Genomic DNA, 13,029 nt, shown 5'->3' on the forward strand with positions numbered 1-13,029 from the left:
TACAGTAGAGGATACATTTACATGGTTTTGTGCCTTTGCGAGTGGCTGAAACTACCTTCAGTGTATTATAAATATAGACATTAGCCACCAAAACCGCAGATTCAACACTGGAGCCTTCGGTATACAGTGCTTCTCTGGATCGCTGGTTCTCAACCTCAGCTGCAAGCAGGACTGCATTCTAACATCGTTCTAAAAACATTCAATAAGATCTGACACTTCTGTATACACTGCTAGGTCAAGCCAAACGATCATTTACAGATATCTCAAATTGCATTTTAAGATATCTTGAAATATTTAGGAGACACCTTAAAACCATTTGCAGATATATTTAAATGAATATGAGCTATGTGTAAATAAACCCTTTGGAAGATAGATATCTTCATTTCACTTTTGAGGTATCTAAAAACCAAAACAGAGAGATCTCAAATGGATTTACAGATCTCTCAATGGACTTCCTGTGAAAATGCTCTATGTTTTGAACAGACCTCCTGTCCATTTAGACATATCTCTAAATGATGCGACAGAGAAAGAATGAATCTTGGTTATAAATCTCCCTCCCGACCTGTGAGGGCGCTGTGTGATGGGAACAGAGTGCCCTGGACTGGATGGCCTGACAATTCATTCCCAGGGTTAGGTGGGAAGTCAGCCATCTAGAAAGGGGGCGGAGCTATGGTACACCAAGTCATCGACCCGGAAGGGAAGCAATGTGGTAGCCGCGGATTGGAGGAGCGGTGCACTCGCTAACCAAGGGGGCGTGACTGACGGTACAAAAGGGGACATAGCGAGGTGATCTGTTCCTTTGTTATGGTTAAGCTGAACCGGAAGGATGTACTGTGGAAATATCGTGACTGTTTTGTTGGTTTTGTCGTGTCTAAAAATCTACTTGTTTGTTATTATTAAACAGCTAACATGATCCAGAGCTGTCGCTACAGGCCAGCACTAAACACGGACAACACTGCACCTTTAATCACAAATCAATTGTAAATCACCATAAACACAATAACAATCACTCTGGACTTGTGAACGTGTGTCTTTGTGTGTGTTATACTGTGTTTATTATTAACAAACGGTGTCTTATTATTTCAGGACTGCAACCCGTTGTTTTGAAACAGTGCAATACACATTGCTGTGTATTGCCTGGGATTATTCTTTGTGGTCCCCAGACCAGGCTTATAACAATAAAACCTGTTTTGATCGTGAATGTTGTTGTCTGTCTTCTGTTTCACAATCGCATCACCACTACAGCTGCGCACTGCAAACCACTTTGCCACAATGACCAGGGAGTTATTTCGAGATATCTTAAAATTATTTACAGCTCTCTCTAAAACAAACAGGAAGTTATTTTGAGATATCTTTAAATGACTTAAGAGATACCTGAAAATGCATTTAAAGATATCTGGGAATCACTTTGAGATATCTCTAAATGTATTTGAGTAATCTTAAATGATTTAGAGGCATCTTAAAATATTTAAAGACATCTGGACATGATTTAGAGATCTCTTTAAATATTTAGAGAGCTCTATAAATAAATTTGAGGGATCTCTAAATGATAATTTAGAGATCTTTAAACCCTGATTGAACCACATCAACTCAACTTACAAACTTCCTAACTGGACCAATTGAAGACTTCCGATTGAACTGCACTGAAGCAAGCCTCCACGCTTGCTCCACATCAATCCAGCACTTCATAATGAACAGGCACCTGTTCTAAAGCGGAACCGACACTGCTCAGCATTTTGCAAACAAGGGAAGTGTGCAAACTATCAGCTTTTGTTTAAGTAGGAGGCCCAAAACAAAGATGAGGTTTCAACCAATTTACATCCTTTTTTTACATAAACAGCAATGGGAAAGCACACAATGCAAATCTGGCTTTTTCTGTAAACTAGCAACTTGTTGCATGGATCCGAGAATGGTCAGTACACCCTTAGAACTAGACAAGTGAATACAAGAACTAGACAGGTTCTAGAATTGCACTGCATCCTTGAAGTTCTTTTGCACATTCTTCCCAGTTTCTTAATCAGCAGACACAGAACTGAAAAACTCCAACAAAATGATTGTATTTTTTTTTTTTTTTGCAATGCAGGTACACAGACATTGTGACTTGAGGTCCCTTATAAAAACAGTAAAAGCATAGCAAAGTGCAATAAAACACAGTAGCATAGGCAAACACTGTAAAAAAATAGCGAGGTATGGTAAAGAACAATAATAAACATGGCAATCCATGGCAAACTATGATAAATGCATAGTATGACCAAGGGAAAATCATGGTAAAACTGTAAAAATACTGTGCAAAAATACCGTGGGAAACTTTTATAAGAGCTATTTTGGGCAACAGAAAGAATCAATCAGGACCATCATGTGCATAGCGATGCCTTCCCTATCTGTTTTGTATCTTTGGCATATCGCTGCTGGTATGTACAGCTCCAAGCTCAGCGCCTGCAGAGTCTCTCAGTTTATGAGGTCATCGAGTTTCTGGCACAACGCGGCAAGGCTTCGTAATGCCACCTACATAACCAGGCAGGAAGTAAACAAAACCGAGTCTCGCGCAGCTCACTTCCTGTCTGAGCCTGGCGGTGACAGGTCAACGTCTAACACAAGCTGGAGCTATTTTTTGCTGATGTGATTTTCTGCTTGTTTTAAAAGACTGTTTTTTTTTTTCTGGGGAAGGTGAATTAACATACAGTAGAACTGAAACTCCCCGTTTGTTAAATATAAACACTGTCTAGCCACTTTTTTTTTTTTTTTTTTTTTTTTAAGGCTGTCTACCCTTGTTTTTCCACCCAGCAATGCTGCACTTGCACCGATGGCTCTGTGACTTTCAAGACGATAATGCACCCATCCACCGAGCCAGAATTGTGTGTGAACGGTTTGAAGAGCGTGGCAGGCACTCCAGACATCTTCCACGGCAACCACACCCTGGATCTCAATGCAATTGAGCAAGTCTGGGATGAACTTGAACGACACATTTGTCGTCCTATTAATGACGGAATGGATTAACATCTTTTGAAACACTACAGTCCCTAGAATAACACATTAGTGTTCTGCCTACCTGTCTGCACCAGTTGCTTCAAATATTAATGGATGACTGGACTAGCATCTCTCAAGACACCTTCCAGCACCTTGTGGCGTCTATACCGCGTCACGTTAATCCTTTAAAAGGTACAAGGGGCATATGTGTCCCACAAACAAAAATGATGCCAACTTTCTTGTTTTTGTAATGAGGTGCACGAAACAGGGTTTAACCCTTTGCGGTCCTATGTCGGACCCTGTCCGACATCATCAAAAAGACGCAAAAAACAGGTCTCTAGTCATTTTTCTCTGGAAAACGTCGAGAAAACCATTCAATGGCCGAGTGAGATCGATAGGAGCCGAGAGAAGCCAAAAAAAAAAGGGGCATATGTTATAGTAATAAAATAATGACTTGCATTGCATTATTGAGGAGTTTGGTGATAAAACGAGTGATCAGGAGGTGATTTATCGGTATGCACTACTATCAAGAGGTATGTGAAAAAAACAGCGAACGAGGGGTAGGCCGGGGCTGGAGATGCAGAACTGAGTGTCCTGTTGATATGCAGTGCCTTTTAAACCTGTTTTACTGTGAAAAAAAACACTTTTAAACAGCGCGTCTAAAATAAACTGCACATGTGAAAATAAACTGGACCTGACGCGCCTGAGACACGCTGAATAAATGGACCACTAAGGGTTAAAATGTAGACAGGTTGGATCCGGTCATCCAGATGGACAGTTTCCTCCTCGTGATACTTGAGTCGCTCTCAAATGGGTTTTAGGAAGAAACCGTTTGAACATGCGCTTAATTCCTTGTGTACCTGAAGGGGTTACTGTAAGGCTGTGATAAGGTGCACCACGGTGACCAAACCCAATATTAGACACGGGTCCTACAGAACCCTTATAGAAGTTGACCCTGGAAAACGTGCACAGTAATTTTGCAGTTTCCATCCTTGCCTGTGCATTACCACGCATTTAACTCATGCATGCATTAACTATGCATACAGTAGGGCAGATTTTGAAGGCAGTGTGCCAATCTGGAATACAGCCTGACCAATTCAGAGCAGCTATATGGGTCATAACTGTCTTCCTTAAACTAATGTTTTAATAAAAGTGAAGAGGGGTTCCAGCTATCTCATTCACATCTGCAAAGGCCGTTACCACAAAACATCAGCCCTGTATGCATTTCCTGTACAGTGCATTCCAGTAAGAAGCTCTCGCAGTGTACAAAAAACAAGACACGAGTTTGCTTCCCTGAGCTAAATCACACAAGAAATCTTCAGCAATGCGAAGAGGAACAAAGCTTTTAGGTCAAACTAACGATCCAATGGTCAGCTGCCTCCATGCGTATGCCATTAATAACCTCCTGCTGCTGTAGGTAGTCAAAGGAGCATGTCTGTTTAGTAAGGAGGAGAGAGGAAACTTCCTTCTAGGAAACCTTACCAGCGAATTTGCAGCTTACTATGCTCATCCAATGCCACCCTTTACTATGATTAACCAGGTATTTCACAATGCAATACCCATCTGAGATGCACCATGCTAGGCTGGGTTATACCAGGCTTCCACCATCCCACTGCTTTGCTTTACCACACGTTGCCGCGCTTTTACCAAGGTGTAATTTGACAGGAAACAGCTGATGTAGCATAAAGTATAGAAGGGTGATCTCAATAGTACTGCAATGTGGGAGGCTGAAGATCTTTGAAGTACGTTTACTTGTGTATCTGCTACCCTGGCAATAGTAAACACGTTTTGCTCTGGGGAGTTGCACAACACTTGCCTAGAATCCCCCCCACAGACAGCCAGGAAGCAGCTCAGCTCCAAATGCAACAGCAGAAAGAAAAGTAATAAAAAGACAAGGCGCTCTCCCGGTGTCGCAGTGACTCTTGTGGAGCGGAAAGCACCCCTTCCTGTTTCCTGTTCTGGCAGGTCTCGTGACAGCTGACAGCAGCGCTACCATGTGGCCCGGTGACCTCTGACCTCCAGGCTGGCGTTACCGCCCACATTTACCCCCGCTCCGTCCCTCTCTCTGTCTGTCCCTCTCTCACTGAGTGTTTTAAAAGCCGACTGGAAGTAAATTTTCCTCTCTGACATTTCTATTGTCGTACCCAGGCCATAAACCATTTTCATAAAGCAGGTCTACTTCTTAAAGGCACTTATGAGTACGAATATCAGCACACTCCTACTTACAACCTACACCTCGCATTGTCTATTTCCAATACCTCCATTGTCTGAAACAACCAATGAATATTGCCATGAGCTCCCTGTTACTTCTGCAACGGCATCAGCAGTATCTTCAGCAATCAATCTTTATGACGTTAACCCAGCTTTTCCTGGATGTTTAAATCTGTGTTTTTGCTACAGTTACAATCTGAATAGTAAGTTCAATTTTGCATTTTTCCCCGCCTATAGTACGATTTTAAAGCCTTTCAAACCATACCAATATGAGTATTGCATTAATGTTAATGTGCTGTATCCTTGTATCATTGATCACCAGATTGAGGATGTAGATAGCAGGTGTCCACATTTATTAAAACCACTGAAAACTCATTTTCAGAGTTACGGACTTGTGAAGAACCTCCATTCTCAAGGTGTTGAGTGTGTCTCTACAGCAGCCTTCAGGCTGTTAATGAACGGGGTCGACAAGGTGAACACTGTAGACGGAGTGACAAAGACAATGGGACGTTGTTTTTTTTTTGTTTTGTTTTCCAAAAGCGTCAACTCTTCAGCCTTAGTAACAGAAAAAAACTCTGCTTTTTAAACTGAGAAGCAAAACAATCTCAATGCTTAAGAGGTGCTGAGGGTTATTTCCATGAGGAAAATGAACACTGCTGTGGTGCAAGAGTGGGTTTGAAACAAGTAAAAAAAAAAAAAAAACAACGATCAGCTTGGGGACTCTGCATATTTCACAGAGTATTCACAGCGAGCTGGAACTGGGGGAAACTGGGACGGAGCGTGTTTTCAGCCTTCATTTTTTTGTCTCGGTTACAAAAGGTGCATTTGTTAAATCATCCAGGTTTTGCTGTTGAATTCCATTTTTTTTGTGTGTTGAAAGTACAAAACCATAGCAGTGCGCTCAGCAAGTTAACAGCAGAGTCACTCGTTAGGTTATTAATATATTATTATTAATATTATTTATTATTAATATTATTTAGCAGACGCCTTTACCCAAGGCGACTTACAGAGACTCGGTGTGTGAACTATGCATCAGCTGCAGAGTCACTTACAATTACATCTCATCCGAAAGACGGAGCACAAGGAGGTTAAGTGACTTGCTCAGGGTCACGCAATGAGTCAGTGGCTGAGCTGGGATTTGAACCGGGGACCTTCTGGTTACAGAGCAAACAGGTTGTGTTTGCTCCATTCAAAAATAAATTAAACAAGCCTATGGATTACTTGTTTATAATTCTGATTGTGTGTTTAAACATCCCACTTAGTCCCGATTATGTATTAACACAGTCATTTTTTATATATATATATGTATTAGATGGTCATTTTTGTAGATTTAACATGTTTTGGTGAAAACAATGAATGGTTATGATCTGCAATAAATAGTTTCCTGAAAAAGAAAAACAAACAGACATACACAGACTTGTATGTAGCGTTAGTGATATTATTCTCTCAGCTATCCACACCACCTCAATAATGCGCATTTAAACCCCATGATCGCCATTCAGAATCACGATTTCAACTTGCGATGATTGTGTGAATAGGGCATTAGTAGCTTTACATACCAGACTTTGCAGGTCTTTGTTTACTGGAGCAGGAAACTACCAAGTCTCAAAAAACATGCATATGAAATATGAGCTCCAATGGCAGCCTAATGATAGACACGCACATGCATGGCATATCGACTGCCTGCTTATTAACATGTCACTAAACTCCAGCAAATGGTTATATGCATGTTAATCAAACACTTATTTATGCCACTCAAAATAAGGCCTGATCTAAAAACCAGTCGCCATACACTGTGCACATACTACTGCGGTATAAACACTACAAGTTATATTTGCCCTGCAAATCTCTTAACACCGATTAAACGTTTAGTAAAACGCTAAACTTTTAATGCTTAGGAAACGTTTCAACTCTATTTGTAAGGCAGTAAACTCCCAGTAAACAGTATTTAAAACTTGGGAGCAATGCGTCGCCCAAGTAAAACCACAATTTAACACCCGTCACTTAAAAGGAGAAATTAAAAAAATAAAAAAAATAATAATAAAATAAAAACCAAGACAGAGGCTACAGAGAGAGGGACAAACGTCTTCTGTTAAGAAAACCCAAACACCACGAAGTTGCGTCATCAAAGCGCACGTATCCAAATCAAACCGAACTTCGTTCACCTAATTCAATAAACAAACTGAAAATACGTCTCAGGTTTTTAAATGTGATATTTTCACGCAAGTTTTAAGCCCCCCTTCTCGAAGCTCAAAAGGAAACATACGATGAAAAGACAGACAGACAGACTGACACAGTGGAAGGTAACCCCGCTATAAAAACAGGCCCAGGCTGATACCTCGCTCTCATGCTCGTGTTCTGACGCGGTATCTCCCTGATCCGTGAATAACTTGCTTTGGGATTCAGCGGACGGAGCCTCGCTTGACATCCTGGGAAATCCCGCTGTTTTTTTTTCCCCCCTCGGATTCTGCTATCGGTTGGAAAACTGACAGTACTGGTGTCTCCTATAGCTGGACCCCACCCCTGTGTTTCCTGTTCTAGCGAAGCTCAATACAGAGAGAGAGAGAGACAGGGGGATTCTGTGCAAACTAGGCTAGCTACACAACTTCCTTCCTGATACCATGAACAGCAAGTTTGAACCTCCTTTTAAACACCCAGATTTAGCAACGGCTTTATAAAATGGGGGGAGGGGGAAGGAAGTAGGTTATTCTCCGAAGTCTGTTCTTTATTGATTTGATCATGGCAGGCTTTTCTTTTTTTGCTGAAATGTTACTCAATTACCAGAAAGTTTTCATACTCGAGTTAATGAGCAAACACTGCTTGAAATGTATTCGGTGGCAAAATTGTGACATGTAACAGAATTTACTGTATATATTGTATATTGCTGTGTATACAGGAGTGTGCACATGCATTACAACACCCCGTGGCTTCTGTAGTTTTGATTTGTTGTGCTTATGAAATCACACCACTGGAACTGAAAATCTTGAAAAACTGTCGAAATAGGCAAATGTGTGATTGTCTAATTTAATTGATGACATTAATAGGACGCACTTGCAATTCATTTAAAATAGTAAAGAGAAAAGGAACACACAGTCACACATGGTAAAATGCAGGAGACTTTTTAGAAGTTGTTTAAGATGCCTAATTAAAGCACAAAGTGGTCTGACATTTTCACACATGAGTGACTACTGTTTGCTGATTACTGACCGGAAATGTAAATTCTCACACCCTGAGGTTTTCATGCAGGTAGCTATATAAAGGATATAAATGACACATCTTGAGGAGTTCTAATATACACACCACTGCATACGACCCAGATATCCTACAAAGGAAGCTGATGCACGAAAAAAAAAAACTTCTGTACAGAACAGCATTCCTCTCCTTTCTTTAATATGATTTTGAGGGGGTACTGTAATTACCTTAATAGGGTATGGATCACACTTTGCAGCTAATTCAAAATAACATTTGTTTCAATTTTGAAAGGGTATTCGAACATGAAAACGCCACGTCCAGCATACAGGTTATATTACAGGGAAGTCACTGTTAAAAGTTAAAGCTGTGAATTACTCGTCAGCAGTCTCAACAAACAAAGCAGGAAGTTGGTACTAAGAACTAATAATTGAATAGAGGGAAGCACTGAAATGTTAGACGCTTGAGACTCTAAACAACATGCTCAGTGTTATTGCTGTACAAGTTACTACCTTGATAGACTCCAGATCGATGCTGCGCTATGAATTAGTGCAGCATTCAGAGCGGTAATGGGGTCTCACAGCCAGTCCATTTGAAACAGATAACTCAGCACACAGACCTCAGGAGTTCGAAACTAATTAAATTACGTTGTTTTCTTACAGATACTTTTGGGGCTAGGAGAGCACAGCCATGAGAGAGAGAGAGTGAGAGACAGACAGACAGACAGACCTCAATCATGACCTGCCTGCGTGCCATTCAGTCCTGGGCCTCTTTCAATACAAGCAGTGGCTGACAATGGTGCTGAACTGAGTTTGTTTAGTGATCACACTAATGTACAGTACATTGTGTTTGGGGGCTTGGCTTGATAACTCCTTTTGCTTGAGTAATTGAGTAACCCTTATAAAAGTTTACCACAGTAAAAGCATAGCAAAATATAATAAAGCACAGTGAAAGCATGGTAAAGCATCGGCAAGCATTGTAGAGCACAGACAGGTATAAAGCATATGAAAAAGCATGGCAAACCACGGTAAGCTATGGTAAACACATAGTACAACGCATGGGAAAACTGGAAATTCACCATGCTAATTTATCATGGTAAACTTTTAGAAGGGGAAACAACAGTCATAGCATTATACATTAACCCTCAGGTTCAGTACACCTGTCCTGTTCCATACTCAGTCTTCACACCTGCAGAAGTGTCTTCACAGCGCAAATTCCACTAACGCAAAACCATTCACCACCCCTGCACTCCACATTTCATTCCACAGCAGATCTGCAACCCTTGGGCAAATCTTTGGAATGTTCTTCTTGGTTCCAAACCTGCTCTGGGTTCAAAATCCGATGAATCCCCCCAGGTCACTGCAAGGCAATTATGCACACCAATACTCCAATACTGGTGCTTCTCTGTATAATCAACATATCCCAAAAACACCAAAATAGCATTCCTGGCACGTTACTGCCATACCCATTTCTTTAACAAACAGAGATGATAATCTGGAATGTGAAAGCAAATGCATGCTGTGTGTGGTCCAGTGGTTAAAGAAACGGGCTTGTAACCAGGACGTCCCCGGTTCAAATCCCACTTCAGCCATTGTGTGACCCTGAGCAAGTCACTTAACCTCCTTGTGCTCTGTCTTTTGGCTGAGATGCACTTGCAGTGACTCTGCAGCTGATGCATAGTTCACACACCCTAGTCTCTGTAAATCGCCTTGGGTAAAGGCGTCTGCTAAATAACAAATAATAATAATATATTTATGAATAAATAGTTTGTACAGGCAGCATCTGAGCTCCCTGAATTGCATTATTTACAGCGAAGCACTTCCTGCCAGCAAACTGCATAGGTGGTGTGATTAACCAAAAACAGTGTAATGGGATACTCTGCCTCTCTCTCTCTCTCAAAGACAAATGAAAAAAAACGGGGTACCTACACTCACAACAATCCCCATCCATAGCATTGAGGGTCCTATCTTCTCGGCTTCATGGCGTTTCGTTGCTTTGATCAGGTAAAAACTACGGAGCGTCCAGCCCTAACCACATTCAATCACCAGAGCTGAAGAGCGCTGCTCCAGGTCTTAAAGGGCCAGCGACAGTGCTCTTAACCCTGTGCTGTGTGCAGAACAGCAGAACTGCCACATCTTTAGGTCTGTCAGATGAAAGTGTTTCATAATGGAATCACCAATGTACAGCAGTGTGCACATGTATTAGAGCAGCCCATTGCTTCTGTAGTTTTGATTTGTTGTGCGTATGAAATCAAACCACTGGAACTGAAAATCTTGGAAGTGTCAAAATAGACAAATTAGCGATTGTCTCATTTAATTGATGACTGTAATAAGCCACATGTGCAATTAATTTAAAATAATAAGATCAAAGGAACACACAGCCACACATGTTAAAATACATGAGACTTTTTAGAAGTTGTTTAGCCTGATTAAAACCACAAAGTGGTCTAACATTTTCACACACGAGTGCCAATTGTTTCTATATCGCTGATTACTGAGCGGAAATTGAAATTCACACACTCAGAGGTTTTCATGCAGGCAGCTATATAAAGAATATAAATTACATATCTTGAGGTGTTCGAATGCATTTGCACCCTGCTGTACCTTTTACACAGTCTTTGGTTTTTACAGCACTGGTATTTCCAGCATGTGCCATCTGCTATCTGCTTATAAAACCTAAACCCAAACAACACAAACACAGAAAATCTAAGAAATGATGCGACTAGACAGCAAAGAGGTTGTCAACAATTTACAGGGGTGTGCTGAGAGAGTGATGCACACGACAGCAGAGCAGATACCAGTATTACTGCTTAGAAGCCCTTACGAAAGTTACTGTAGTAAGGCACAGCAAAGTGTAATAAAGCACAGTGAAAGCATGGTAAAACATAGGTGAGCATGGTAAAGAAAAGCGAGGTATAGACATGGTAAACTATGGTAAATGCATAGTATAACCATGGGAAAAGCAGGGTAAAATACTGTGCAAAAATACCAGGGCAAACTTTAATAAGGGCATTGACAACACAAGACCTAACAATAAGGTATAGTTAATTTAGTATGGTAAAAATAATAAGTGCTCTTTCTGTAATTAAGTACGTTTATTTACTGTATATTGCAACAGGCTGTCAAACGTAGCCATTTAAAGGACATGAAAAGAGGCATTTTCAACAGTCTTGAACTGCGCACACTGTGAGGGACACTGCACCTTTAAGCCCTGTCTGCCACTAGACCCCTAAACTGCTTCCCTCTCTCATTTCCTCACACATGGCCTGATCTCTGCTGCTAACTTCCTGCTTCGGAGTCACGCGGGCGGCTTCATTAAAGCGATAGTGCGCTACTGCTATTGCAATCCAATCCGACAGTTTCTGTTACCCAGATTATAACAGAGGAAGACTGTAAAAGAGTCAATGGCAAGATTAGATGCACAAAACAATGATTTTGAATGCAGCTGTGCAAAGCATGAGGTTATCTGGCCGTTCTGGCGTCAGATTGATTATTTCAGCAGAACTTTTTAGTCTCTGCCCAGTTTGCAGTGAACTTTTATTTACAGCGCAATCCTTACACGCTATTATGGGCCTTTAATAAACCAGCAAAACACCAGTGAATTCTACAACACAAGAACTTACTGTAACGATGGAGTGATACAGGTCAATACTTCTTAATCTCACTATCTTAACTAAGGCAACCATCTCGGTCCAAGTTTGTTAAGAGAAAACTCAATTTGTAGCTGTGAAACACACGTTGTGTTTGTGTCCACAGTCGTATTCGGTCTTCGTGAGCATTTTCAGCCTTCTGAAAGAACCAGTTGGTAATACAAGTTCCTAATGCTCTTTCCATTGCATCAAGAGGACTGATGAGTGAATCAGACAGGTGTGCATGAGATGGGAGTCATGTGATTTGGCTTGCCTATTAAAGCAGTGTGCACATTCATCAGAACACCTCAAGATGTGTCATTTATATCCTTTATATACTTACCTGCATGAAACCCTCTGGGGGTGAGAATTTCAATTTCCGCTCAGTAATCAGCGATATAGAAACAACAGGCACTCGTGTGAAAATGTTAGAACACTTTGCGCCTTAGGCATCTTAAATAATTTCTAAGAACTCTCATGCATTTTACCATTTGTGTGTTCCTTTTCTCTTACTGTTTTTAATGAATTGTATGTGTGGCCTATTCAAGTCATCAATTAAATTAGAGAATGACTAATGTTCCTATTTTGACGATTTTCCCAAGATTTTCAGTTCCAGTGGTTTTGCACAACAAATCAAAACTACAGAAGCAATGGGGTGCTCTAATCTAATACACATGCACGCTGCTGTGTTCACATACACTAGGGTATTGTTAATGGGGGGGAGGTTAATGGTTACATACTGGTGTACCATATGCACTTAAAAATTAGACATGATTCCGATCATAGGAGGCTTGGTGGTCCAGCGGTTAAAGAAAGGGGCTTGTTACCAGGAGGTTTCCCAGTTCAACCCCAGCTCAGCCACTGACTCACTGTGTGTGACCCTGAGCAAGTCACTTCACCTCCTTGTGCTCCGTCCTTCGGATGAGACGTAAAACAAACAAGGTCCTGTTGGAAGTGACTCTGAAGTGTTCACTGACTCCCTCTAATTGTACTTCCCTTGCGTGCCTGACACAGCAAAGCGTGCGTGAGTAATG

The 13,029-nt window shown here is 41.1% G+C and overlaps 1 protein-coding gene across 3 annotated transcripts in view; it reads right to left on the bottom strand.

Moving 5' to 3' along the window:
• Positions 1-13,029, bottom strand: part of LOC117962439 (serine/threonine-protein kinase N1-like) — a 72,288-nt gene that overhangs the window by 25,400 nt on the left and 33,859 nt on the right. The window contains exon 1 of one of the 3 annotated variants that reach the window (XM_059007068.1): positions 10,296-10,439. The exons of 1 other annotated variant lie outside the window; for it this stretch is intronic. In XM_059007068.1, coding sequence (XP_058863051.1) covers positions 10,296-10,322 — 27 coding nt within the window. In that variant the 5' untranslated portion in view covers positions 10,323-10,439. Of the gene's footprint in view, positions 1-7,516; positions 7,793-10,295; positions 10,440-13,029 lie in introns of those variants that run through there. One more of the 3 variants, XM_059007067.1, reaches the window with a different exon arrangement.

Source organism: Acipenser ruthenus, chromosome 34 (assembly GCF_902713425.1).
Source record: "Acipenser ruthenus chromosome 34, fAciRut3.2 maternal haplotype, whole genome shotgun sequence".
Lineage (NCBI taxonomy): Eukaryota > Metazoa > Chordata > Actinopteri > Acipenseriformes > Acipenseridae > Acipenser > Acipenser ruthenus.